The sequence below is a fragment of the Haemaphysalis longicornis genome, unplaced genomic scaffold (assembly GCF_048455015.1).
Source record: "Haemaphysalis longicornis isolate Haplotype H1 unplaced genomic scaffold, Haemaphysalis longicornis Haplotype H1 scaffold_10, whole genome shotgun sequence".
Taxonomy (NCBI): domain Eukaryota; kingdom Metazoa; phylum Arthropoda; class Arachnida; order Ixodida; family Ixodidae; genus Haemaphysalis; species Haemaphysalis longicornis.
Genome location: NW_027526204.1, coordinates 154,972,474 through 154,995,460, shown reverse-complemented (window position 1 = coordinate 154,995,460; position 22,987 = coordinate 154,972,474). Strand labels below are relative to the sequence as shown.

The 22,987-nt window shown below is 48.1% G+C and overlaps 1 protein-coding gene across 2 annotated transcripts in view; it reads left to right on the top strand.

Annotated features, from left to right (window-relative positions):
• Positions 1-904: 904 nt before the first annotated feature.
• Positions 905-22,987, top strand: part of LOC144159697 (phytanoyl-CoA dioxygenase, peroxisomal-like) — a 40,445-nt gene continuing 18,362 nt past the window's right edge. Inside the window, exons 1-2 of one of the 2 annotated variants that reach the window (XM_077691359.1) lie at positions 905-1,033; positions 19,441-19,665. In XM_077691359.1, coding sequence (XP_077547485.1) covers positions 938-1,033; positions 19,441-19,665 — 321 coding nt within the window. In that variant the 5' untranslated portion in view covers positions 905-937. Of the gene's footprint in view, positions 1,034-18,336; positions 18,494-19,440; positions 19,666-22,987 lie in introns of those variants that run through there. The other variant, XM_077691360.1, reaches the window with a different exon arrangement.

Genomic DNA, 22,987 nt, shown 5'->3' with positions numbered 1-22,987 from the left:
AAAAAGCATAGTAGATTGAAGGTTACGCAAGCAAAGCTTCGCACGGCAGAGTTTCCATGCAAACAGATTTGCATGCACTTACATTTTAAAGAAGATTGTCTTTCTTGGGCTACTTCAACCCAGAAATTTTGGTCTGTCTGTGACTCGATTCAGCCACCTGGCCAAAGTAAAATGGATACTGCGCAATAATCTTATATACTCACAGCCAAATGTAAACGTCTAAACCCGGTTTATATGTTCATACTTGTCAACTTTGTTGAACAAGAACAAGACATTACGCAATTATAAGACAAGAAATTAGTACACGAGGGATATTTACAGTGTTCCTTTGTTAAAAATTCATGGATGCTTGGTTTTTCGATAGCAAATGATATTCTACATCTACTACAGAAAACCGCCGCCGGCTGTTGCCCGCGCCACCTCCTGGCGGCATATGAAAAATCACGCGGCAACAGCAAAGAAAGGTTCCACTAGCTAGGTTCCACGTATCGCTTGAAACGCATGCACGTGGAGCACGGTCACGCGGTTCTATAAACCTTGAAGTCGGCCGCCTCGATTCACGCGCGTCTCCGCCGTACGGCAGCGCTGGCATCGAGGAACCCGGCCTGCAGCAGTGGAACGCGGTAAATTCAAATCGCCTTGAGCAAACCTTTAGTGTGTTTACCCTGGGATGAGCGCGACGGTACAGAAACAGCATGAGAGGTGAGCGGGAAAGCAAAGGGGGACATTTCCTTGGCAAATGTCTACAAAGGCTATCGTCTTTTGACGACATTTGCAACGAAAGGAGCAGATAGGCGGCCATTTTTTTTTAACTTGCGAACTGCACAGAAGTACAGACGCGGCGAGCTCGTTGGGCTGTGGTGCCACGCGTACACACTGCAGCGCCCTGACGGCAGCTGTTGTTCCCCGCGACACCCGCAGCAGCAGCGCAACGGGGATGAGCGCCAAGGGCCGCAAGCTGCGGAACTTCGTCGAGGCCAACTTCTCGGGAGGCGTGGGAGCCGGACTCTGGATGAACACCTTCCGCAAAGACGTGAGTTTGGCTGCGGCGGATTCCTTTTTCTTTTTCTCGAAGCACTTTCACATTTGTATGTGTGTGCTCGCGGAAAACGCTGTGTCATGGGTGGAACGGACGGTTAATTGTCTTAAGCGCGTGCAAACAATATTCATTTTCTGCTCCCATGAGCGACAGTCACGCTGTCACCGGGTTATCGGTGAATGCAAAACGACATTATTGGGCCGCAAGCAAACGCTTAATCAACACGAGCATATCGTTAGCGTGTTTGCGTTACCGTTTACCATGTTACAGGAATCCGGAGTTTCCGTTTACCGCTGAAAACGGTAAAACCAGGGTGTCGAACCGGAAGCGAACCAAACCGACAACAGGAACTGAACTGGTATTTTTGCAGGAACTGAACCCGAACCCGAACCGTTATTTTTTAGCACGCTGAACCCAAACCGGAACTGACCCCCAAAAAAGAAATAACGGTTACTGGTTCATGCCGAAACGGTTCGACCCTCCGTCGTTGATATTGCACAGTCAATGCAATTCAGGCCTTCTTTTTTTTCACGTACCATCAACTTCGTACCCGCTCTCGCACTTTCCCCGTCAGACAATTGAACATTGTCTTATTTTTTTATTTGATTTGTTTTTTATTTCTCGGCAAAAACCAAGGGGAGGCTGAGACTGAAGGCGAACGTGGCCTGACAGAGGCCTCAGCCACCCGATTTACAGCGTACATAACAACACGTCTGTTCACAAATTTAAGCATGATAGCACAATCGTAATAGAGAAATAGCATAAGGCAAAGTCATTACTATATTTCTTATGTATTATACAAAGCATAGGTCTCAAATTCACAAAGGGATCACAATGTACACATAAACGCAGTAATTCGTACGCATGAACTTTCATCAGTTACACTACTATCTCACAATTACGTATTAGTATATTTTTGTTTGTAATTGTTCTTAATTTCTACCTTTAGGGGAACATGTAGACATATACTTCGAACCCTTAATTATATATCAGTATTGCGAGCGTTTTGCTTAAGTAACACTTGTTTGACCTGTTTTTTTAAACGTAAGTTCACTGGCGTCGAAGTTTAATTTTTCTCCTAATTTATTTAAATTATCACGAACAACAGGGGAAATTTACGAGCACCAATGTAGCAATGGTCTGCTGCTGCTGGAAGCGCGAGCGTAGTGCAAGCTGACCAAACGAAATGCCATTCTCGGCAGCTTGCAGGGGATATAAAACGACTTCGCCCTTCCTTAGCTGCGACTTTATTGGAGCAGTCAGGCAGCAGGAGTGCTCCACTGCGCCACAGCGAAAGCCCACACACCCTATGTGTGCAAACTTCTTGCATTTCATGATTTGTTTAAAAGGTCCGACACCTGCAAATTTGTTAATACTTGACCAGTGTGACCGCAGGAGCTGCTCAGTGGCTAAGCCGTTTGCTGCTGACCACAAGTGGCGTCGATCTCCCTTCCCTATTACCGTTTTCTGCAGTAGATGGAAATCGAGAACGTCCGTGTATCGAGATTTTTATCCACGTTTAATATCACCAGCTGGTTAAAATAAGTCTGCCGGCCTGCAACATAAGCTGCGCCTCAGAGCAGAGATATAGCACGGGGCATCAAACGCGCCAGTTTTTTTTAATGTTTTTACACGGAAAACAACAAAAAAGAAAAGGCGAATCACGTTCTTTTAAAATATTACTCAAAAAGTAAGTAAAACGGAATAAGTAAAAAAAAAAGCACCAAAACGTGGATATTCCTCTATACTTTTCTTCGCCCTGCCTTTCCCAACGAAACGTGTCATCAGTGCGAAGAAAGTGACTTATGTGGTCAGTTTTTGAGAACAGTACAGTTGACAAGTTCCGTTTTTTACAGATACAAATAACAACAGATATGTCAGGGAAAACGGTTAAGGTGCGCACCTAATCCCTTGGCAAGAAACTGTAGCCCTCGACCTTGTCTTGGAAGCAGAAACAGTAATAAAGCAGATGACGCGTGCAGAAAGGCAGGCCGATACCTCACACTGTCCCATTCGCCCAGCCATCATCTTTTCTGCTTGTTCTGCAGTTTGTCTCTTTCAGCTAGATCTGCTTTTTTTTTCGATGGTTCACTTGTACTGACTGCCCAACTCGCTACATTACTTCTACTGCTACTCGTTCCGGAGAAGAGTACTGCTGTGGACGAATTAAAGAGCGTCTACCCAAAAAAGTCCCATCTCATGCTGTGCGCGTCAAATTTCCCTTTCATTTTGTAACAGAATAATCTGTTATAAGACTCCGCAATATAGCACGCGGAACGATAGCCGGGGGTCAGGCGGTACGATGACATACTGATTGTAATGCACACATTCGGTATAGCTATCGCAAAAGAAATTGCAGTGGCCAGAGCAATAATGCAGTGACTGAGAGTTAAATAAAGCTTACTTTTAACAAAAGTGTGGCTAACACATTCGATAAGGTGACAGCTAACAAATTATTCAGTGTGACCAAATAAATTAATTCATTGGTAGTATTTATGTGCCTTTTGTGGGATTTTTCTGTTTTGTGACAAATATATAAAATGTGCCCCATTGGTATTAAGCGCTGGTATTTTGACGCCCCAATACGCAGGCCTAAACTTAAGGCTTTAAGGTTAGCGTGATGGGCCTTCGATACCTGAGTCTGTGCCACCGGCGGCGTACCACAAATGGACGCGGACCGACAAGGCCAAGATAGACATAAGAAGAATGTATAAATGGGCACTAGGTCTGAACGAATCGACGAACACCGAACGATTGCTTCAACTGGGCGTCCACAACACGGTGGATGAGCTCATCGAGGCCCAGCTAGAAGCACAACGAGAACGACTGGCAGCGACCAAGACGGGTAGAGCCATCCTCGATACCCTGGGCTTCGGCTACCAAATTACGGGGAGACGACTCCAAGACCTAGACGAAAAGGTGCGGGAGAACGCGCGGGTGAGTCCCCTTCCGAAGAACATGCACCCAGAACGCAATCAAGAACAATCGAGCAGTACAGTAACGACCCGCGAACACGGTACGTCGATGCGGCAGACTATGGTCAAGGCAGGTATGCGATGACAAGCATAAACGCAAGAACGGGAAGGGTGGCCGAGTCAGCGAGCGCAAAGTGCGAGAACGCCACCTAGGCAGAAGAGATCGCCATAGCCCTGGCGATGTCCGAAGCCACTTGCGACACGATCCTGAGCGACTCGCAAGAGGCCATCCGCAACCTGGCGAACGGCCGAGTGAGCGGCAAGGCAGCCAAGATCATCGAGAAAACAGGTGTCCAAGAAGAATGAAGAGTAGAAATCAGATGGATCCCGGCACACGCGGGCGAATGCTCACCGTACACAGCGAACCACAACGTGGCGGCCCACAGGGAGGCGCGCGCAATAACACACCGCGCCCCCAGTGTGGGGAGTCGTCCCGAGTGGGCATGGTGGGTGGAGACTGAGACAGACCCAGGGGTTACGGCGAAGAACTCAAGAACATGCGGCTGGTGAGAAGAGCGTATCCGCCACCCCAGATGGCGTCGGTCGCGTCACCGGCAGCGCTACATCACATGTATCCCGAGGAATACCCCAATGCCCAATGCAGCGTGTGTGAGAAAGGGCCGGCCAACCGGTGGCGCGTCATGTGGGATTGTTCCTCCGACCCAGACGGCGCAAGTTTCGAAGAATACCTGGCGGACCTCCAAAGAGCCATTGAGTCAACCAACAAGACGGATCAAGCATGGACCATCCAGCAGGCCTTCATTGCGCTCGAAAGGCACGGGCTCCGCAAAGGGGCTAGCGCTTAGTAGGGCCGCAAAGAAGATGCGACGGTGGCCCACGTCGGGGCGGGGGTCGTAACAGACCCCAGCCCACTGCAGGTTTTATTGAAATAAAGTCATTTCCGGTCCAGTCCAGCGTGATGGGCGATTCCATAGCAACGATTGCGATTTCAACAAAAAAGGAAAGGGCAGAAAATATATCCCACCGTCATATCTCTTGGCGGTGGCTTTATGCATAGTCGGTAGGACAACATAAAGTCTGAGCGAGAAAGTAGACGGTAGGCGGTAGGCGGTAGTAGAAAGTAGGCCACTTCACATGTTTTCTAATCGAGTGAGAGAGAGAGAGGATAAACATCTTTAATTTGGAGCTTAATGGTGCAGGATGGTGAGAGCACCACCGGTGGGGGGCGTCCGCTAGTCCGGGATGTCCTGGTCCTTGCTGGCTGCTCGTGCCCTTTCTATCAGCATGCACTGGGTCGAGAGGTGCGAACTGGACAGCCGGTCCACCCACTGCTCGTACGTAACCGAAAAAAATACGGGTTCGGTTACGGTTCGGTTCAGGTAAATTTATTTTGTTCCGGTTCAGTTCCGGTTCCGCTAATTCGATCCGCGAACCGGTTCGCAAACCGGTCCAGAACTGAATTATTAGCAAGGTACGAAAGATCAGTTTTGTATACTTTAAATTCATCATAAAACTAAAGTATTTTTTTCTTCACTCTAACTAATGTTTTTTTTTTTAATGAGCTGCACTACTACGGTCAAATTTGAAAATCTAGGCCAGGTGTAATAGAAAATGTACCAGCCTCTTTTTCAGCACCCCTACTGTCGTCCTAGAGACTACAAAGCCACCGCCTAGAGACATGAGTGTGTTATTTATTGGTGCCCCTTGCTTCGTTTTATTGTATTCCTTGGATGCTAATAATGACTTTAGAGATTGCTTATTTTGCTTGAATTACTTCCTTGTTACGTCACTGTTGATGCTGGGTGGCAGAAAATTTGAAAGTTTTTTCGGTGTTTCTCACCACTTCTTATGAAAACAACGTCCTTAACGAGTCACCAAAGGCAGATCTTTCAAATAAGGCAAGGTAGGGCTTCATTTTCATGGTCCACTTAGGATCCTTGGCAAAGCATGTAAGAAGACGCGGCGGAAATGTATCACCGACCACGGGCTGCGGCCCCTTCGTTATCGGGCTTACTGCGACAATCAAGAGCGAATGCTGCCTGCATCCCCATTGCAAAACAGTCAACAAAAAAACTTCCACGTAAAGCGCGCAAACACACGCCCGCACACACAACATGGCGTTTTATTCGCCTGTGAAGAGCAGCATTACCTGTACAAGAGTCTACCAAAGACGCTAGCGGAAATCAGCGAAACCAAACGTACAGTGCTCAACGCTGGGCACACCTGTCAATTCGAAAGAACCCAATCCCTAGAATTTCTAATAGACCCGTATCTTCGCTTGCCTCACCAGCCGCGGTGGCTCAGTGGCTAAGACGTCGTGCTGCTAAGCCCAAAAAAAACGGTTTCGATTCCCGGCCGCAGCGGCCGCTATTCTGACGGAGGCGAAACGCGAAAACGCTCGAGATTTCGGCGCACGCTAAAGATCCCCAGGTGGTAGAAATTCATCCGGAACCCTCCACTGCGGCGTGCCTCATCACCTGTGTAGCGTTGGCGCGTTAAACCTCATAATCAATCAATCTCCTCTTATCCCCGCGTAGTACGTTTAAGAATCTTATTTCTACGGCCCCTTCGCCCTATTTTCCCCTCTTTTTCGTTTCTTGAGGTTCGCCTCGCTGGTATAAAGCCGATGTCTCGAGCCAATAACAAACATATGTGCGTCCCTTTCTTCCTGCGTCCCGTTTGTGGCGTTGTGGCGTTGTGGCGTTGTACCTCAACGCCAAAATTTCAACACTCTTTAGCTGCTGGAAATAGGCATAGGCAAATGTAGGGCTTGAACCTTGGCTGGTACACAGTGCAACGATCTCGTGGACTGCACTTGCACCTCCTAATGAGGGAGAGAGAGAGCGACAAACGTTTTGTTGAGCCTTTAAAGGCCCCTTATGGGGGCGTGGTGACAGGCTCACCGGCGACGGCGGGAAGGGCGAATTCGGTGCTTCAAACACCGCGCAGGCTGCCAAGAGTTTGACATTTCTTCTTCCCAGCCTCGCACCCTGCTTTCTCGACCATCAGCAACATACCATTGCAGTTAGGGGCCTTAATTGATATATACTGGTGTGCAGTCGTTTCACCATGTTGTGTCTATGGCGTTGTGCTGCTGAGCCGAAGGACGCGGGTTCGATTTCCTGCCGCGGCAGCCGCTTTTCTGATGGACGCGAAAAGCGAAAACGCCCGTGAGTTCGAGATTTCGGCGCGCGCTGAAGATCCCCAGGTGGTCAACATTAATCTGGGGCCGTCCACTGCGGCGCGCCTCATCGCCTGCGGTGCGTCGGCGCATTAACAAACCTCCCAATCAATCAAATAATCAAACTGTCACCATGTTGTGACCGTGATGACCGCGTTCGGAGCGTTTTGATTCATTGAAAGGGTAAAAGTGAGCGAGAGATTGCGAAGTTGATGGCGCGTGAAAGAAGCCCCTAATAACACCTACCACCCGTTATAAATAACAGGATGGTCGAGAACCGGAAACCGTTATTTCTTTTTTCGGTTTAGTTCCGGTTGGGGTTCAGCCGGCTCAAAAAATAATGGTTCGGGTTCGGGTTCAGTTCCGGCAAAAATACCTGTTCGGTTCCGGTTTTTGGTTCGGTTCGGTTCCGGCTCGACACCATGTTTCTAATATCTCGTAATTGTTTAAAGTTTGCTTTGCAATTGCGCCACTGCCTTTGGGGAATAGCAGCATTTTGCATATTTGTTTGTATTTTTATTTGACTTTTTTTAAACTACTAAATTTTTTTCTAATTGCAGTTATAATTCAACTCATCAACCCGGTTCGCGAACCGGTTCAAACTCCCGAACCAGTTCGCGAACCGGTTCGGTACGTGATTTTGTCGAACCGGAACTGCACCGGAACCAAATGATTTCGCTTGAACCAGAACCGCAACCGAACCGGTATTCTTTTCGGTTCGACACACTGGGTAAAACACGTTTTAGTGCTCCGTTTGCGGTTTGCGTATTTCGGCCGCCGTGGCGCAGGTAGCGACATCTGATGAACTCGTCCCAAAGCAAATCACGCATAATTTTGTTGCTCATATCTATTTGCATTCGTTTAAAGAAACTTGAATATTTCACTTTTCGGGTCAAGCATTCACACTAACTGTAGTTGTTTTGAGAATACTGTAGCCATCACCTGTAGAGCTTAAAAAAGAAAGGCAGCGTCTCGTGCCACGCGCGTGGCACAAGACACGCCCCGCTCGCGGTGGCTACTGCCACGCGTGACGTCATGATGACGTCACAACAATAATAATTGTCATTATTTTGTGTGGTGTAGTACGAAATAAACATTTTTGCATTTGTAGTACAAATTAACGCACCATGGAACTGCTAGAACTTTTCTAAACAAACAATTTTTGTTCTTGCGGGAGCAGCCGGCGCTGCTGCTGCTGTACAGCCGTATCGCGTACATGGAGTCGCGTTTCCGAAAGCGGGACGAAGCTCCGCTGTTCTCGGGCCGACAACATAGATAAACCGGAGTTCATATTGTTAGAAGCACTATCTGAAGCACATGTGCGCATTACAATTACAAACAATGCGCCAAGAATAGAAAAGGTAATCTTTGGTGTCCCTGCACATGTACCGCGTACGTACCACTACACTAGATTTCCTCTTCCGAAATATTAGCAAGGAAAACTTCCGAAAATCGGGAAGTTCTTATTTTCGAGTGGACGAAATTGTAGCTTAAAATTTGTTTTACACCCAGGAAACGTTTTATGAGCAGAAAAGTCTTGTGAGCATGCGCCACAAGCATCTTAATTGCATGATATTCAGCGCTTAAAAAGATTTCCTAGTAGAAACCAAAGATTTCCTAACAGAATGCATGATTCTACAACAATTTAGGACCTGGGTCCTTCAAAAGGTAGACTAGCTAGGCGCTTCATCTCATAGCTACTGCACTGGTATAACTTTCACGTCTCACTGTATATCATGTGGTATATACGCTATGTTGGCCACACTTGACGCGCGGATTTCACTTGTTGCAACCTCATTTTTCTTAAACGATCTCATATTTGCAATCCGTTCGACATGGTGTGAGCCAAGCATTCGTCTACCAAACTCTTCCAAAGCGGCTGTCCGCTTTGGAACGACGGACACGGTACGTCTCGGCACCGTCCGGCCAAGTCGCCCGGTTTACGGTAGGGTTCTCCGCATGCACGGTGGGGTCCAGACGGTTGACGTTATCGTACCGGAACCGTTTTTCCGATCTGCTATAACTAAAACGGTTGGTAGAGTTTGGTAGAGTTTGATAGACGAATGTTTGGCTCACGCCTAGTCGAACGGATTGCAAATATGAGATCGTTTAAGAAAAAAATTGGCCGCGTAACTGCTCCTTTCAATGCAAATGTCGACAAAAGACGATAGTCTTTGTAGACATTTGCCAAGGAAATGCCCCCCTTCGCTTTCCCGCTCACCTCTCATGCTGTTCCTGTTCCGTCGCGCTCATCCCAAGGTAAACACACTAAAGGTTTGCTCAAGGCGATTTTTTACCGCGTTCCACTGCTACAGGCGGGGTTCCTCGATGCCAGCGTTGCAGTACGGCGGAGACGCGCGTGAATCGAGGCGGCCGACTTCAAGGTTTATAGAACCGCGTTGCCGTGCTCCACGTGCGTTCCAAGCAGAACGTGAAACCTAGCTAGTGGAATCTTTTTTTGCTGTTGCCGCGTGATTTCTCATATACCGCCCGGAGGTGGCGCGGGCAACAGCAGTCGGTACGCGTTGTTCTGCAGTACATGTAGAATATCATTTGCTATCGAAAAACCGAGCATCCAGGAATTTTTTAATAAAGGAACACTGTAAATATCCTTTGTGTACTAAAAGCAAGGATTATCAGCACCACCGGCTGGAGAAAATTAATGTACACGGCCACCAAAAAGCTCGGCGAGGAGGAGGTGTACAAGCGCCTAAACGAGCGCTACCTCCCCGACACCCCGAGCGAGGCACACGCAAATTACGACGGTCCGCCCAACCCCGCCCTCGACAAAGACATAGAGGAGTGGGAAGTGCGCAAGGCGGCCCAAGATCTGAACTGCAAGTCGGCCGCAGGTCCGGACCGAGTGAGCAACAAGGTCCTGCGCAACCTGAGTGACGAGGCAATAAAGGCCCTCACCAAGTACCATAACAAATGCTGGCAGTCGGGCAAGCTCCCAAAGCAATGGAAGACTGCCAGGACGATATTAATATCCAAACCGAACAAGCCACCGGGCATCGAGAACCTGAGGCCTATATCCCTCACCACGTGTGTGGGAAAGGTCCTGGAACACGTGCTCAATAACAGGTGGCAAAGGTTTCTAGAAGACAACGGGCTGTATCCCGATTCGATGCTGGGCTTTCGAGAGAAGCTCGGCACGCAGGACGCCATGTTGCTCCTACAACACGGGGTCGTGGATGTCGCCAACAGCTCCACAGCGGGCAATCGCGCCATCCTCGGTCTGGACCTGCAAAGCGCCTTCGAAAAGGTGAAGCACTCCGCGATCCTAGCCCAGGTCTCGCGACTCGGACTGGGAGAGCGATCGTACAATTACATCAGAGACTTTCTGACGCAGCGCACCGCCCGGCTTCAGATTGGAGAGACGCAACTGGAAGAGAAAGAGCTCGGCAGCATGGGTACCCCGCAGGGCTCGGTCATTTCACCTTTACTATTCAACCTGGTGATGATCGGGGTCGCCGGAAGGCTAGACGAGCTTCCTCACGTGAAATACACAATATACGCGGACGACATTACCCTGTGGGTACCCGGGGGCAGTGACGGCCATATTGAAACAACGCTACAGGAGGCGGTGGACTGCATCGAGGCCAGCCTACGAGGCACGGGACTCAGATGCTCCCCGCAAAAATCCGAGTTGCTAATCTTGCCCCCGCCGGGTCGGTATCGCAAGAGGGCCGCAGAAGAGGCCGAAAAGAACATTGTGCTGAGAACGGGAGACGGCACCGTCATCCCGAAAGTACAGAGCATAAGGGTGCTAGGCATGCACGTCGAAGCGAACCGGAGCAACTCAATTACGATCGACCGGATGACCACGAAAATGGGAGTAGCCACGCGCCTCATCAAGAAGATCTCCACGCGCAAGCAGGGGATGCGAGAGGCCAGCCTCCTCCGATTGTTACAGGCTTTCGTGATGAGTCACGTCGCCTACGTCGGCGCGTTTCATCGCTGGAAGAAGCAAGAAAAGGATAGGATAAATGCGGCGATCCGCATGTCCTACAGATCGGCCCTCGGCCTCCTGAATGGCACGAATAACGAAGCGCTCCTAGCACTGGGGGTCCACAATACCCTAGAAGAGGTGAGCGAAGCGCAAAGGGTGGCACAGCTCGGACGCCTGAGCTCCACAAAGACTTCCAGAAAAATTCTGAAAAGACTGGGAATCAACCCTCCCTTGGGATCGCTACGGGAGGACGAGGTCGTCCCACTAAGAGACGAAATCGCCCGAAGTATCAAAGTACCGCCGCTCCCGCGCAACATCCACCCGGATAGAAACGCGGAACGGCGAACGGCGCGAGCACAAGCGCTCGCCAAGGCGTATAACGCAGAGGAGGGAGCCGTGTACGTGGACGCGGCCAAGTACCGCGGACGCTCCGACGCGTACGTGGCGGTGGTGCTGAAAGCCACCACTGGAGAATTGCTGAATGCCGGCAGCGTGAGGGCCAGAACGACTCGACAGGCGGAAGAGGCGGCCATAGCCTTGGCCATGAGCTGCCCGACAACGACCATGATTCTGAGCGACTCCAGGTCGGCGATCGCAAGCTTCGCCAAGAATGCAGTGTGCAGGACCACGGTACGCATCCTCTCGAACGCCGAAGGGAAGAGTCGAACAAGGACCACAAGAATCCGATGGTTCCCCGCACACGCGGGAGTGAGCTACCGGACGGACACAGCAACCGCAACGAAGAGGCGGACGCCGCAGCGCGAGAACTATCAACGTGCCGCACTGCGCCACCCCGCCCGCCGTCCCCCGCACCAGCGGACCGGCAACAACAGCACAACGCAGACGCAGAGATTGAGCCCTTGACCGTCTACGGTGAAGTGCTCCAATGGTACAGAGACGGGAGACGCGCCTTCCCGCCACCCCACCCGGGACTGACGAGAAGAGAAGCGGTGCTCCTACGGCAGATGCAGACTAAGACTGTGCTCACGCCAGCGCTTGCGCGACACGTGTGCCCGGACGTTTACGAAGACAGTGTGTGCAGTGTGTGTGCGCTTACAACCGCGGACCTCGCCCACCTCTTGTGGGGTTGTGGTGGACACGTAGCAAGCGGGGGCTGCAAGGACCTCCCCCCGGACATTTACGGACTCATGAGCTCGCCAGAATGCGAGCGGCAACTGCAGGCGTCCAGCGGCTCGAGGCTGCTCGGGCGCAGCAGAGGCGAAAGGGGGACCCGCACCTTCTTCTTTCTGCCGCCCCTCGGGGTGGCGGAGGGAAGAGAGACGGGGACCCTTCTAGTAGCCCAGGCTGTGGTCCAGGCCCCAGTGCTTCGAGGTCTGCCTAACCATATAGACAGGGGGGACGGCGAAGCCCTGCGTGGCCTGACCCGTCTCCTCCCGCCGGACAAATGTTCAATAAAGTCATTTCTCTCTCTCTCTCTCAAAACTCAAAATGAACTCAGAACTCAAAATGGGCTGAGAACTCAAAATGAATTCAGAACTCAAATGGCCTCACAGAGATGGAGACAGTGAGAGAGTGAGAGTGAGAGTGTGAGAGTGAGAGTGTGAGTGAGAGTGAGAGTGAGTGTGAGTGTGAGAGTGTGAGTGTGAGAGTGTGAGTGTGAGTGTGAGAGTGTGAATGAGAGGGTGAGTGAAAGTGAGAGTGTGAGTGAGAGTGTGAGTGAGAGTGAGAGTGTGAGTGCGAGTGAGAGTGTGAGTGTGAGTGAGACTGACAGTGAGAGTAATTGTGAGTGTGAGTGAGAGTGAGAGTGAGTGTGAGTGAGAGTGAGTGAGAGTGAGTGAGAGTGTGAGTGTGAGTGTGAGTGAGAGTGTGATTGAGAGTGAGAGTGAGAGGGTGAGTGTGAGTGTGAGAGTGAGAGTGTGAGTGTGAGTGAGAGTGTGAGTGAGAGTGAGTGTAAGTGAGAGTGAGAGTGAGAGTGAGTGAGAGTGTGAGTGAGAGTGAAAGTGAGAGTGTGATGTGGGTGTGAGTGTGAGTGTGAGTTGAGTGTGAGTGAGAGTGAGAGTGTGAGTGGAGTGTGAGTGTGAGTGTGTTAGAGTGTGAGAGTGTGAGAGTGAGTGTGAGAGTGTGAGTGTGAGTGAGAGTGAGAGTGAGAGTGTGAGTGTGAGTGAGTGAGTGAGTGTGAGTGAGTGTGAGTGAGTGTGAGTGTGTACCTTTTGCTATATACCTTTTGCTATATCCTCATAATTATAACCAGAAAGCATTTTTATATTTGTCCCACGTGATCCCCCTAGACGAGACCTTTAATTTGATACCCCACACACCCTAGCAGGGTCATATGAAATTCATACCAGTCAAACGAACCATGACTCTCATGACTGTAACCAGGACGCATTATTTAAGTGTCCGACGTGATTCCCCTACCTGGAACCTTCAATTTGACGCCCCACATGCTTCAGCGGCCTCACCTTGAATTTAACCCAATCTATGACTCATAATGACTATCTCATCATTCGAACTACGAAGCCTTTTTTTATTTGTACCACGTGATTCCCCTCGTCAAGACCGTAAACTTGATACCCTACACGCCCTAGCGGGGTCGCTTCGAATTTTACCCCAATATAAGACTCGCCATGGCAATCTCATGGTTATAACCAGGAAACATTTTTGTATTTCTCCCACGTGATTCCGCCCATCAAGGCCAATAATTTCATACCCATCACATCCTAGCGGAATCAATTTGAATGTTAAACCAATCAATGACTAACCATGACTATCTCATGATATAGCCCTACCACGTTTTTGTCCCACGTGATTTGATGCCCCGGACACACAGTGGCATCATTGTGAATTTTAACTTAATTTATGACCCATTTTGACTATGTCATGATAATAATCAGGAAGCACGTGATTACCCTCATCGAGACCTTTAATTTGATACGCCACACGCCTTAGCGTCGTGAACTTGAATTTTAACCGAATCTATGACTTACCATGACTACGTCATCATATATCCATAACTCATTTTCATCCCGAATGATTCCCCACATCGAGACCTTGAATTTGATTCCCCACATGCCCTCGCAGCGTCATTTTGAATTTTAACCCAATCTATGACTCATTATGACTGCCTGATGACTACAATCAGGAAGCATTTTTTTATTTACCCCGCGTGATTCCGTTAATCCGAACCTTTCGTTTGATACCTTACACGCCTTAGCCTCATCAGTTTTACTTTTCACCCAATCTAATGTGGTCATTATTCTATGTTGCCTAGTCAATTCAGCTAATTCATTTCAAACAGCAGAAAGGACAGCCCCTGCCCCCTCTTCCCCCCGGCTCTCACCTCTTCCTTTGTGACCCGTAGTATATCAAGCCGTTAACAGTAGCAGGCGAACAACCAGCACGCCAGCGCCGCCGTGTGCTTTCCCACCATCCTTTCCCACGCTCTTAGTGGATCCCTCAGGAGGAAAAGTTAAGACAACCCTTTTTTATGACCTCACCAGTCAGTTATCACTCACGCGCCAAGCTGCGAAAATTAGGTATACAGCAAGTGCTTATGGCCATGAAAATTCAACAAGAAACTAAAAAAAATCAGACACCCCCCTCCCTCCCAACCGATCATGCAGGTGAAAAAACCAGCGAAATAGACGGGACGTAGAAGAGACGAGACAACACACACGCTGGACTAGCAACTGAAAATTTAATTGAAAAACAGAAACAACCAGAGAACGACCAAGCCTACGCATGCGCAACAAGTGCGCACGTTCTGATAAAACGCTATCGAAATACACTTTTTCCGCTCAGCTTTGTAGGAACGCGATCTCTTTATCGCTGAGGGAGATGGAAGAAACACTCACGCAATTTCCTTCTTCCTGTTGGCTGATGTAGAGCGATTCAATTATTTCCCTCTCTGTTTTAGTCCTGCCTCTTCCCAGAATCGTCACTCTTTCAAACAAAGCCTCACATTTGCCCTGACGTTTGCACTGACGACAGTGATAAGAAAGATGACCGGCTCCTTGCCCTCTGATCAACGCGCAGTGCTCTCGTAACCGGTCGTTGATGCATCGACCTGTTTGGCCTATATATACCTTACCACACGTCAACGGAATGTTGTAAATGACTCTTTCGTCACACTTTACGAATTGCTTTTCATGCTTCGTTTTACACGCACCTCTCTTTTTTCCCGCATTTTCAATGCGCGTGCACAACCCAGACAGCTTACATGGCGCGGAAAACACTAATCGCACACCATGCCGCGAAGCAATTTTCTTTAAGTTGTGTGACACTTTATGAAGGTACGGCACCAATCGCGATCATGCAGATCGCGATTGGTGCCGTACCCGCAGGTAACCTGAATTCCGAGCCCACAGTGACGTATGAAACTTAACAGCCAACCATAGCTGCCTGCTAGGCTACTCATATGTACTCAAACTCAAAATGGACTCAAAACTCCTATGTACTCAAAACTCAATATGTAATCAAACTCAAAATGTACTCAAACTCAAAATGTACTCAGAACTCAAAATGGACTCAAACTCAAAATGTACTCAGAACTCAAAATGGACTCAAACTCAAATTGTACTCAGAACTCAAAATGGACTCAAACTCAAAATGGACTCAAACTCAAAATATACTCAGAACTCAAAATGGACTCAAACTCAAAGTGTACTCAGAACTCAAAATGGACTCAAACTCAAAATGTACTCAGAACTCAAAATGGACTCAAACTCAAAATGTACTCAGAACTCAAAATGGACTCAGAATTCACTAGGTCTCAGGCGTACTCAAACTCAATCGGACTCAAACTCAGTCGGGATCACTCGGCTCAAACTCACTCAAGCTCAAACTCACCATGCCACACTAGCCTCGTGCTCACTCAAACTCAAACTCACGCGTGAGTTTGAGTCCAAATGAGTCTGAGTGAGTGGACTCATGAGTGAGTTCGCCGACCTCTGAGCGAAACACAGTCCCGACCCAACTGCCGTGGCTTGTGTCGTCGAGCGACGCATGTACGATAGCTTCTTTTAGGTTAAATAAAGGCGACCCGGCTACATAACTAGTATTAACAGCAACATGGGGCCCGTCTACAAATCGGCGGGTGAGGAACAGGCGGTATCAGTGCGAGGGACTCTCAAATACAACGAAAAACTAGAAGCAGCCAGCCGTATGTACTGAGAGCATCTTGACCAGCTGGCGCCACCTGTTGAGATGGCGTAGAAGTAAAATGCCCGCTTCATGTTCACGCAGTCGCTAGTTAAAATCTCCGTAGGGGCGTTGGATATATTTTTATTCGGTTCTTGTTCTTCTTTTGCTTCGACTTAGCACTGACTACGTCAATCCAGTTGCCCCGCCTTCGTGGAAGCTACGTCCCCGACAAGAGCTGGTGTGCCCATCGAGAGCCACGCCTGAGCCGGCCTGTTCCAATTAGGCCTAGCTCCTAGGTACCTTCTTCGAAATTTTAGGTGACTGTAATATAGTGAAATCTTGACTCACAGCAAGAATGTAGTATTCCCCATGGTCCTGGCGACGTTAAGCAGGTGGTCCGACGGAAAACCTGCGCGCACACGCGTCTACATGCGCCCAAAGAAACTGACGTGCATGGGTGTGCAGCGGCAGTATGCTCGTCCTGCGCAGTAAAATATAGTGCTCTTTCACTAGAACGTTTCCCCGTTACATGACTGTATTTCGTTGAAATATCACTGCCATACCAACAATGCGTATTCACCCGCACAGATAATTGCTTTCCTGTCTTCTTCGAATATCACCACAACTGGGAAAAATATATTTTTGTTTTGTTATTGCGGTCACATATAGTGAACGCCACGAACACTCGGGGAGAAAAAATGTTTCAGGGTGTACTTCCGCGCGCGCCAAGCCACCTGTCTTGCACTCCACCGCCACTTCGTGACGTCAGCACTCGGGATGGAAAGAGCCCTCCGGCGTTAACGTCCAGAGATTGCGCAGCAGCAGCGGAAACGCGGGAAACGGGAGAGAGAGTGTGGTGTCGAAGGCAACACAGCCGCTCCCACCGCCAATCACGTGGACACCGCCGGCCGGCCAGACGCGTCATGCCCTCACTCCTTCCGAGCTTCGTCCCGGTCACTCGTGCTTTGGTTCGTTAGTATGCGCGCTTTGAAAGGGAAGTAAACCGTTTTTAAAGACGATAGTCTTTCTTGGGCTACTTAAACCGAGAAATATTGGTCTGTCTGTCTGTGACTCGATTCAGCCACCCGGCCAAAGTAAAATTGATATTGCGCAATAGTCTTACATACAGCCACGTGTAAACGTCTAAGCCCGGTTTATATGTACATACTCGTCAACTTTGTTGAACAAGAACAAGACATTACATAAATATAAGACAGGAAATTAGTACACAAGGGATATATACACTGCTCCTTTACAAAAAAATTCCTGCGTGCTTGGTCTTTCGATAGCAAATGATATTCTACATCTGCTCCAGAAAACCGCCACCTCCTGGCGGCATATAAAAAATCACGCTGCAACAGCAACGAAAGGTTCCACAAGCTAGGTTCCACGTTCTGCTTGGAACGCACGTGGAGCACGGCCACGCGGCTCTATAAACCTTCTAGTCGGCCGCCTCCATTCACGCGCGTCTCCGCCGTACTGCAGCGCTGGCATCGAGGAACCCGGCGTGTAGCAGTGGAACGCGGTAAATTCGAAATCGCCTCGCGCAAACCTTTAGTGTGTTTACCTTGGAATGAGCGCGACGGAACAGGAAGAGCGTGAGAGGTGAGCGGGAAAGCAAAGGGGGGCATTTCCTTGGCAAATGTCTACAAAGACTATAGTCTTTTGACGACATTTGCAACGAAAGGAGCAGATACGCGGCCAATTTTTTACTGAGCGCACAGATTGCGTTATAACACTTGTTTATGGCTACCGTCCTTCGTAGCCTGAGCCAAAAACGGTTGCAGTGCCGTGTGGGGTTCAATGCCAGTGTTGAAGCGTGCTTACGTTCACAAGCACCCTCCCCTTTTTGTGTGACGTTCTGCGGCGTTTCAAGTTTCCTGAGGAGTGAGCGGGCGGGTATCTTACTCTGTGTACGAGGAAAGGTAGACAAGAAGCTCCCACAACGAAACCATCCAGCCGGAATTGTCAAGAGCCGTAATTTTCAGAACAATGGCCCTTTGTGTGGACAATCACGTCTAGTACGTTACTTTCGTGGTAATTTCGGTAGCCCCATACCACACAATAGAAAAGCATGCCTCCATCTACATTTTGTTCAGGTTTTCCGCGCCAATGTTTTTCCTTCTACTTTTCCCCCTGTGTGCGGACAGACGCGTACACTAAAAGGCGCCAGCAGCGCAGTCGCAGAGTTGCTTTCATTGTTCAAAGGCCGCCGCGGCGGCATTGGGCGCCTTGCAGCCGAGTCGCAGTCGGCGGCGCTCTACAGCGGTGTCATGAGACTGGTGAGACGGCCGACGATTTCTTTCCCCTCCAACCATGACCAGCATTTCTTTTTGCGCTTAGCCTGTCAATACTACTTCTAACACGCCGCCCTCCGTTTATCCGCCCAGCAGCCGCGCACTAGAGAATGTAATCAATAACAAGACATCCGCACTGGCTAAACATGTTTACGACAACGGCTGGCCCTTTATTTCTAAAAATAAGATGAAAAGTTCGCTTCTTTCCCGTAGGCAAAGACATTGTAAGAGAAAATGCGCGATGATTGTTGGTAACCATTAACATTTGATGTTATGTCGCATTTTAAAATGGAGTATGAAATTGACGGTCACAGAAGATAGGTAGACTGTAGCGGAAATGCGCAATACTGGTCGGCAGTTTAACGCAAAAAAAGGCCGTAAGTATACGAGAATGGTATAACAATGAAATATTCAGAGAAAAAAAAACACTTGTTTAAGATGGCGTTGCAAGTAATTTGCGTGTAACTATACTACATCAAAGTTGAAAGTTATGTTGCATGGGGGACTGTGATTGCATACCCGGTGATGGCGTACTGGTGTTACAAAAGGAAATGCGTGTTACTAATTAGTATTCGTTATGGATATGTTGAGGAGCGAGGCCAAAGTTCGTCATCGGTGCCAGCTAGAGGGGACGGGACCAAGCCTGGAACCATTTGTCTGTCCGTCCGTCCGCCCGTCCGTCCGTCCGTCTGTCTGTCTGTCTGTCTGTCACTCGGCTGAGCCGCCCGGGCAAAGTGAAAGAGTGCTCGAACTCCTCAGATTTTGCGTGTGGACCCAGGAAAATAATGTGATTGGAAACCACGCGATGCGCCCTTTGGAACGGCACATGGCGACTATTTCTGTGACCAGATGCTGCGTGTTTTCGCGGACCTTGCGTCCCCGAGCGAGAATCGCAACACTCCCCTTGGCCTCTCGTGACTTTGCGTGGGCAGGATAGCGCGGCCAGCGGCGGCAGCAAAAGCCGGCTGACCTCGGAGCAGCGAAGCCTGTTCGAGGAGCAGGGCTTCCTGGTGGTTCCGGGCCTCGTGCCGGCCGCGCTCGTGGCTGAGGCCAGCCGGTTGGACATCGCCCTCGAGCAGCGCCAGAAGGCTCCCGACAGGACACGGCTCGAAGAGAGCATGCGCGACCTGCTCGCCCAGTACCGACGCGCTTCCCAGGTGAGCAGCAGTGCGACTTCGCTCGAGTCTCCACTTCAGGCGGGTCCACAGGGCCGTCCCTTCCAGCTCGCCTTAAGCTAGTCCACGTGATGCGAACCACTTTAAGTGACTCGCTTTTATCCTCTGTCGACAAGTGCATTGCTACGCACCTTGGAGCCGATTTTAATGCCAAGGTGTTTAGATACGTACACGATTTCCTTGTGGTTTTAAAGGTGTGCGACTTGTGAATGCTAGCCCTCCGGTGAACGACGTATTAGGAACATCGGGTCTTGCAGGTTGGGGCTACAGCTTACTTTCGAGTTGACACAGAACGGGTGCCTAAATTATTTTTGACGCTAAATGTCCTTTCAGGATGAACAGGAGTTCTGGATATGCCAGCCCCGTTCCAAAAAAATATTTACTCAGCTGTGATTCGCCCGTTCAAAATTTGTAAAAAGAGGCATAGCTGAAAACTGCTTGAGGAGTGCTGTCAATAAAAGCGCGTTTCCTTCCCACTCTCCTTATCAACTCGTAATTCCAGATAAGATCGAACAAAGAGTGGCTGGTCGAGCTCTTCGATTTTCTTGAAATTTTTTTTATGTAATTCCATGATTATTCCAATGTCGACATTCGAAAATATTTGCCCCGCGAAAAATTTTGTCTAACTGTAAGAAAGTTTGGAACTTGAAAAAGTGGGCCCCTGTCGCTACATGCCCATGAGCTTCGGCCAACTTTAGCAGCGCCTAGCTACGAAAATAGTCATGCGGGGCAATTCCTAAATTTTATGCTCAATTTACACCTGGTGTACATTTATCTGAAAACGTTTTGTCGCTGTCAAAGCATACATTTTTCACAATAAAATATCACATTCGGCTGAGAGCGCAATTTCGCTCGAAATTTGAGCATAAACACTACAAAAAGTACTCAAGTAACAACCTGCAAATTTTATTCACGTGTGCTCCTTACAGCTATAAACAAACACACCGAATATTATAATTGTATATTGTACGGTTAAGATGCAATAGGCACGCTTGTTTGAAGAAAAAACGGAAAAACACAAATTTCAGGAGGGAAAATAAAAAAAAAACACAGCTTCGATTTTTCTCAAATTCTCCCCTGACGTGGGCCTTTACATGTGCTTGCATTATCAGCAAGAACATGTTCCAGCAACAAAATCACTTTGTTCCTGGAACGCGTTCAGCGCGAGAGAGCTGAGCCCTACCCGCCCGGCTCACCACGACGTACTGTTGTAGTAGCGACATCCTTGAGACTTGCATAACATAGATGTCTTGAATAAAAGGCGAATGATCCCTTTACGGATACAATAAATGAGATTGCAACAGAAGAAATGGCCTTTGTAATGTGCACGTTGGCACCATAACAGCCAATCTGCGCCCTGTTTAGAGCCTACACTCTAAACTTTTTTTCCACCCATATACTCCCTAGAGGTTCTTTTTCGCCTGTCCTCTAGTGATCCTCCTTGTAGGAGTTTTTTTACTACATGGAACAGGGAGGTTTTGTTTACCTCCTCAAAACAGGGTGTTTTTAGGTGATAGAAAGGAGGTAGTTAGGGAGTGTTAAGAAATGTTAGGGAGAATTTAAGGAGATCAAAATGGAGTATTCTTTACTTCCTCAAGGCGTTTTTAAGTGATGTTTATGAACTTTTTAGGCGGTTGAATAGGAGCCTATTATGGCTCCCTTGGGAAGTACTTATGTTATTTTAGGGGCGTTTTGAGGAGGTTCAAGGGAAGCATTTACTTCTTTTGCATGGAGTTTTACGTTTTGTAGGCCTCGCGAGGGGAGTTTTTAGGAGGTTCAAGGGAAGCATATATTTCTTTTGAATGGAGTTTTGCAAAGTTGGGGCGGTTTTGTAGGCCTTCCGAAAGTAGTTTTTTCAAGGCCACAAGGGAGAGTTTCTAGTTCCCTGCGGGAGTACTGATTTCACACGGTTTTTCTCGGTTTCAGGTTTATTTCAAACGAACTTTCGCATACAAGTTTACATGGTACATGGTGTACACAAGGAGGCTCCGAAATAAAAACTTAGGGCGACCTCCTATAAGAAAGCAAAAATGGTAAATTGCTAAAAACACGACAGTTAGGAATGGAAGACAGCAATAGAATGCTAGTTGAACAAACCGTAGAATTAATATTACTACAAGAACTGGAAATACGCGAAAAACGAAGATAGGCGCAAACACAACCACATGGTAAGTGAAATCATTATATAATAATAGCGGATCGAGAACGCGTCAGTACTTATCAGAACGCATCAGCACTCAGTACACAAAGTGAAAAAAATGGTTGCAGTGGTTTACAACAACAAAAAAATTTCAGTTGGTGGTGAAATGAGCGATCTGTGTGCTAGTTGAACAAACTGTAGAAACAGTATTACTACAAGAACTGGAAATACGCGAAAAACATATAGGCACAAACACAACGGCATGGTAAGTGACATCATTATATAATACTAGAGGATTGAGAACGCGTGAGTACTTATCAGTATACTTATCAGTACGCATCAGTACTCAGTACACAAAGTGAAAAAAATGGTTGCAGTGGTTTACAACAACAAAACATTTTTTCAATTGGTGGTGAAATGAGCGAGAGCTGTGTAACGATTTGATATTGAAAGGTAACGAGCATTTTGTAGATGGTAAAGGCACTAAAGATAAATGATGTAGGAGACAGACAGCAATGAGATGGCTATGGATAAATGAGTAATATAAAGAACGAGAGATATGCTGCAGAAAATACCAGTGCGTTTTGATAAAGACACAAATGCGCCAAGAAAAGTGACCCAGTCTGAGGGGTTAATTGCAAGGATATAGAACAGAATGGGTGGTATCGCGACAGCTTCTTCAGAGTGAGAAGAAAAAGCCATGTAATTCGTGTTTTTCCGATAATTTTGAGTTGATTCATTTGGCACCAGTTGCCAACATTATTTAGATAATTGTTTCAAGTTATATTAGTTGGTTAATATTATTGCTTCACTAAAAAATAGCTGTATTATCAGCATACAGAAGGGCCCATCAAATATCCCCTGTTCAGTAAAAAAAAAAGAAAACGTCAGAAACATAATACGAAATTCTTTAAACTACTATCCAATGATTACAGGATTGAAAACAAATAAAATATTGGTGAGGGGTATTGATGCGATAAAAGTTAATTAGTTCTAAATCCTTCACACGTGGTTTGGTGCTGGCAAGGTCCAAAAAGGCATGTTCCACAAACGTTAGAGCTCTTTGTGCCTTCTTGGGATATTGAATGTTGAAAACCCAGAACGATGCAAACAGACTACACAGTCCTCCCCGTAAAGATGATGCAGTCAAGACACTCTGGCCAT